Genomic DNA, 6,223 nt, shown 5'->3' with positions numbered 1-6,223 from the left:
GCTTAGATCTAATAATATTTCTCTCCAAGTTGCATCTAATAGTCCGGATCTGCAGTCACTGTCTGGTCCACAGTTACAGCGCCCGTATACCTGTGCCTAAAGTACCCAAATTGTTCCAGCTGCCACTGTGATATACGGCTGAATTATTTGCCAGTGGGTCCCGAACGCCTTGCATGTAAGACGCGTTCATTTTCCTGCGTCATTGTTCAACGATGCGTGTATGCAGGGACACAGCAGCTGCGTATCATCAACGCTAACGCAAATTCCTCGTGGCGTGTTTTCTCCGTGACGCTGCGGACAACCGCAATCTGTAGCAGTGCCCAGGCGCAAGTGAGACTACTTACTCAACCAGCTGGCAGAGGCAGCAGAACTGTACACCTCCGCCGGACGCCCTCTGAGCGACAGCAGCTCGGCTCACGTGACGATACGTGGAGCAGAAGGTAATGTCTTGCTCCTCAGCAGACGCGGTGCGAGGGCTGCGTCGTTGGCTGCACCCGAAAGCACGAGTGGAAAAAAAATTCAGGTGAATGAAAAGCCCATGAATTTCGGTTCGCAAACGCCAAGAAAAAAACACGCATACATTAAAAGTGGGTAAGCAGGCAGACAGATAAAAGCAGGCGTGCATATGAAATTTGGGATCTTTAAAGACTGCTGATCGATGGGTTTATGTTTAGGAACAAGGAAAAGGAAGTGCTGGTCGATAGTTCTATATAGAGTTTAGTGCATCTCTAACAGGCATTACTGCGTTATCACATATGCTCTCACAATTGCAACTGCATATTTATAATAAAGGTTAGAGCTGAGCCTTAACTGCTCAAATGATTTTGTTAGAAGTGCAAATTATCAAGCAAATAAAAACTGCTGTCACTATCAGCAGCAACTCTAAAAGTAAGGAATAAATAATTTGGCGTATACACGACAGATGGACATTCGGTAGTGAGTGAAAAGAATCAGCACAATGAGGTCACCAGAGAGGCGAAAATCACCGCATGGTTGGCGCAGCGTGGCGCCGTGCTTTACGAACGCAGCTGGCACTTCCGCTATCAGCGTGTTCGTAGAGGAATCAAGATGGAGTGGAGGAATCAAGATGAATATCTGGTTCTCCTCAATTACATCGTCGCTTTCTCGTCCGCCTTTGCCGAGCTTGACACTTTCGCAGCTCGAGCGCACTTAAACCTTCGCTAAATGGCTTACTCACCGAGGGCAAGCATCAATTACACTGCCACAAAAACAACTGGAGATAACGCGCATAGTGCTCTACGACAAGTTCAGTTGTCAGTAACGCCACGTCTAAAATACGAAATGATGATCACACCACAATTATGCGACATTAAACTAGTGGTCCGAAGGTAAGTTGATAACAACCAGGAAAATAGCAGTCGTCCCCAGTCAACCGATTCCAATAAGCAACCATGGTCACAGTGACGTTTTTTTCCTGTGATCATGTTTTTAGTTGTTAGCGCTCTCCGGGAGGCATCGCCTTGTTTCCTGAGATGCAACAAGACAGTACTGTGAGGAATTTCCGTCCACAAGGCACACTAAATGGGGCACAGAAAAACTCCGTCGACAACCGCTTTTCTCTGTTCTTTTGTCCTTCACTTGTAGGTATCAAGAATAGTAGAGAATTGAGACAGCGTTTCAAACTGCACGAGTCACGATAAAGTAGCGCGCGTTAGCACGCCTGACATGATATTCTCACACAGGCCACTAGTTGGCGAGGAATATTCTGGATTTGGGATCTGTGACCGCATGGCACCAGTGTTCAAGTTTCAAACTCGGCAGAATCGAATAATTATTTTCCGCGTTAGCTTTTAGCGCTATGGCTCCGTTCATGCAGCGTCGTTGTCCTTGTCGAAAAGCAGAATGTGCTGACGTCACGCATGCGTCATTGCAAGGCACCAAACTGACGGGCCAGATTACTGATCACTAATTGGTCTGAAAACAACGGATGACAGCTGCGGTCTCCGACTGCCTCTGCAGCCCTTTCTTCCCTCTCTTTCACTGTATCTGACGTGCTGAATGCCCGTCTTATATTGGGATCATAAACCATCATAGGGATCATAAGGGTTTAATAAACGACGAATAAGTGCAACAAGCAGCAAAATTCAGCAACACGCACTGCCGGAGCCGCCATTGCCACACTAGATTAACCGCAAAGACAGATGCGAGCGATGGGTTTACAACGAGGCCGCAGCTAGCCCCCTTATGCGGCTGCACATTTAAGCTCTCGCTATTATTGCTCTAAACGCTGCACATTTCAGATGAGCCCTTATGACACCGTTGTATTTCATTGTGCAATGAAAACAAGACTTTTATAAGCTAGTTTTGGAATCACATAAACACCTGTTAAACTGCGGCGACCTAACGCCGTGTAAATCAGCGTTTCTTTCACTTTTTTGCATGATTTCAGTACATTGCTGCAGGGCGAAATTATGGCGGTGAATTCGCAGCTCTCGATTTCGAACTCCACCGCGGCGACTGCGCTGGGATGGAGACGAGACGCTAAGGCGCCCGTTTGCTGTGCGATGTCAGTGCACATTAAAGATCCCCAGGTGGTCGAAGTTATTCCGGAGACCCCACTACCGCACCTCTTTTTTCCTTTCTTCTTTCACTCTCTCATTTATCCCTTCCCTTACGGCGCGGTTCAGGTGTCCTACGATATATGAGACAGACTCTGCACCATTTCCTTTCCCCAAAAGCAATTATTATTATTGGCGGCACATTGTATACATGGTGAAAGGTCAGTTTGACATCACTGCATAATACGAGCGTACCTCACGTTTATGGCAGCCATTCAAATTACAGGAAGCGGCCATTTCCAGTATGCAGCTGCTTTCCTCAAATTGAGAAGTCGAGCTCATTTGTTCTCGTCCTACGGCCTGTAGCTTCTTTTGCTCATCACAATCATAAATAATTACGAGCCGGGCACCAAAAATAGTGCTGCTAAAAATCTATTTTCGACGCCACATCAATTTCACGCCGACGCGAAAAGAGCGTCTGTGAATGACGGCGAGTGACGCAAACAGAGGCACTGATTCACACACCTGAGAGCCAATCAGAGAAGCAAGATGGCGCCTACAGGGGAATATGAATATCAAGATTTGGGCTAATGGATACTTCTGAACTAGAGCTGGTGGGACCTGCATGTCGTCCGCCTGAACGACCTGGTGGGACTTTCATGTCGCCCGCCTGAAGCTTAACACGCGCCCTGACCGTAGGCAATGAACACAGGGTTTGGAGGAGCAGCCCAGAGGAATATCCCGCAAGTTCATCAAGGCAACTCGGGAGAGAGAAAGCTTAGAAGAAAACTCACCCTGCAGGTAGTGGGGGAAGGCTAACGGCTGTGACCGGCTGCGTGCATTTCTGCGCAGGCGCTTCTCGGAGCTTAAGTATCTCTTCGCCTTTGCCACGGAGGTGGTCGTGGTAGTCACCAGCGTCTTGTCTTCCATTGGTGCTGCATGGCCACGAGGCGACGAAGCGCTTGGCGAGCTCGGCGTCCGGTGGCTGCCCAGATGGAAGTGCGGCACAGGTTGCTCCGATGGTACTGGTGCTCCGTGGCCCCGAGGCAACGAAGCGCTTTTCGAGCTCGGCGTCTGGTGTCTGTCCAGTTGGAAGCGCGGCACAGGTTGCTCCGATGGTACTGGTCCTGCGTGGCCCCGAGGCGACGAAGCGCTTTGCGAGCTCGGCGTCCGATGGCTGCACAGATGGAAGCGCGGCATAGGTTGCGATGTACCGGCAGCTCTCGCACTCACAGCAGCGGTCAGTTCCTTGGCCAAGATCATCCTGCATCGCGAGTTCGAGTCCAGGACCACTCTGATGGAGTTAGGCAGCTGCCTAGTCGGGAGGGACAGTGTGGACGCACCTAGCTTGGCGGTGCCTCATGAAGGAACGGCTGTAAAGAAAAGATGGCGTGCGTTCAATGTCTCGTGCCGCTCGAGCATAGAGAGCTCGAGCAGCCGACTCCAGATGTTGATGATGATGATATCTTCAGGATTAATGGACATAAACACGGCGAGGGATTGTCTCGAGGAGTAGGGAGACCTCGAGACATTTTTCCTTCTACTTCCGGTTTGTTTTGCGCGAGCGCAAGAGAACATGTCCGAAATATTTCAGGGGCTAGCTCACGATTAAATCCAGTGCAGGCATTCCTTTCACGTCTACTTTGCGGAACTTGGTGTCCGCGATGTCCGCGGGCTCCTGCCTGGCCACGATAGAAGGTTTTTTTTTTCTTTTAAGTCAGAACGTCTTTCATTCCAGGTTAACAAAAAAAATGAGCTGCCGTTCAACTACAGCTGAATCTAGTTAGAGAGCCAAAGCTACTGTGTATCGGGTAAGTAGACGCGGCTTGGCCTGTAACCTTGAGTGCGCTCCGCACACTAGATAGGCAACGTGCCTACCCTGGCAGGTGGCGGTTAATTAATGGTTGATCGCGAGAGGTTGGTCACCCAGTGAACGCTGCGGCTTAGTTGCTTAGCTCGGCTATGCCAGGATATACGTAGCGAATGCTAAGGCACAGCATGATTAGCCTTGGTTAATCTTGATTGCAAGTCCAGGTTAGTCTGATTGTCTAGCTATGTTGTTGACACAACTGTGGTTGGGGCGCACGCGAGCTCTCCTTTCAATCTGACAGGTAATCAGGCATGCAACGCAGCTGGCGAAGCGAGTGGAGGAGAGCGTAGCGACGAGGAACGCGGTGTAACGTCATACCAAACAGCGGCGGCGGCGAGCCGCGCGGTGTGACGTCATGCCAGATGGCGCGGCGAGCGCGCAATGCCCAGTAACCGTCTCACATATCTCCATGGGCACCCGAACAGCGTCATGAAGGAAGGAATAAAAGAGGGAGGGAAAGAACATAGAAAAAATAAACATCGAAAGTTGCATTTTGAGACAAGGCGCGTTCTGTAGCTCGGTGCTACTAGTGGCGCAAGCGCAGTTGTGACCAGGGAGCGAGGGAGAGAAATGCGCCGTGTGTCCTAACTGCTCCTCGCGCATGCGCAGCACGGCTCTCCAGGAATCACGCGAAACTGCTCAACCTGCGGCCAGTAAAGCTTTCGCTTTAAACATGAAGATGGAGAATAGCAAGAGAAGCAGATCGAAAGTATACAGATTTCTGTGGGAGTTCTAGTAAGGAACAGGCGAAAACAGAGGAAAGAAGGGATGCTTGCAGTTCCTGGTTTACCATTGAGATGTACGCCATGGTTTTTGGTGCTAGCACAAAATTCTTTTTTTCAAGTGAGGCTGAAAAAAAGATTTGTTGTTGTTGTTGTTAGCCTATCAAAATATATTTAGAAGCCGAAGAATATTCGACAAGGATGAAGAATGCGGTCAAGATTCATTGCGCGAAATTTCAGTTCCGCAGCTTCCGACAGACCCGCCGCGGTGGCTCAGTGGTTAGGCGCTCGACTACTGATCCGGAGTTCCCGGGTTCAAACCCGATCGCGGCGGCTGCGTTTTTATGGAGGAAAAACGCTAAGGCGCCCGTGTGCTGTGCGATGTTAGTGCACGTTAAAGATCCCCAGGTGGTCGAAATTATTTCCGGAGCCCTCCACTACGGCACCTCTTTCTTTCTTCTTTCATTCCACCTTTATCCCCTTACTGCGCGGTTCAGGTGTCCAACGATATATGAGACAGATACTGCGCCATTTCCATTCACCAAAAACCAATTATTATTATTATTAGCTTCCGACACCTGACGCTTGTTGCCGTGCCCATTGTGGGCGTCGCTGCCACTAACGGCGCTGCAGTCGTCCTTTTCTACACATTTCGCGCGTCGTCTGCTACACCTCCGTAACGACAGGCAGTGCCACGCCCATAGCTGCACGACACTACGGCACGCACAATAATGTTGAAAAGAACATGACAATAAACAAGGAGCGCTTCTACTATTACGTTTTGTGTGTTTCATGCGATCCAAGCACTTTAGTTTCTCACTACGTTTTTCGTCGGTTATAGCACTTTACACCATTAAATGTAACGACAGAACTAGAAAGAGCTACCACTTGACGCGCAGGGAATCCGTTATTTAAGCACAGACAATGAGGGTGGGGTACCATTTGATCTCATAATGCTCTTGGGCCTCTACTGTATATGGCGCTCCAGAATGGCAGGCTATTATTGTGACAAAGACGCACGACCTGCCCGAATTTATTTTCGGGAAAGTATGGACTGCTTTCTGGCCATCCAGAAAGCAGCTTCGGAGCCTCCCGAGAGGCTCTCGAGGCTA

At 49.6% G+C, this 6,223-nt stretch overlaps 1 protein-coding gene across 1 annotated transcript; it reads right to left on the bottom strand.

Annotated features, from left to right (window-relative positions):
* Nucleotides 1-350: 350 nt before the first annotated feature.
* On the bottom strand, nucleotides 351-3,782 carry LOC144120068 (uncharacterized). Its single transcript, XM_077652536.1, has 2 exons — nucleotides 3,314-3,782; nucleotides 351-488 (listed from the first exon to the last, which is right to left on the bottom strand). The coding sequence occupies exons 1-2, from the start codon at nucleotides 3,780-3,782 to the stop codon at nucleotides 415-417; spliced, it is 543 nt and encodes a 180-aa protein (XP_077508662.1). The 3' UTR covers nucleotides 351-414.
* Nucleotides 3,783-6,223: the final 2,441 nt, after the last annotated feature.

Source organism: Amblyomma americanum, chromosome 1 (assembly GCF_052857255.1).
Source record: "Amblyomma americanum isolate KBUSLIRL-KWMA chromosome 1, ASM5285725v1, whole genome shotgun sequence".
Classification (NCBI taxonomy): Eukaryota; Metazoa; Arthropoda; class Arachnida; order Ixodida; family Ixodidae; genus Amblyomma; species Amblyomma americanum.
Note: the sequence above shows the minus strand (reverse complement) of the source record. Positions and strands in the feature narration are given on the sequence as shown.

Excerpts from the sequence above, each read along its gene's own strand:
- LOC144120068 (XM_077652536.1), bottom strand. The coding sequence starts at position 3,782 with ATGATCTTGGCCAAGGAACTGACCGCTGCTGTGAGTGCGAGAGCTGCC. Across the intron at positions 489-3,313 it reads CTTCCCCCACTACCTGCAGG|CCAACGACGCAGCCCTCGCA; the intron begins GTGAGTTTTCTT and ends TTTCGGGTGCAG.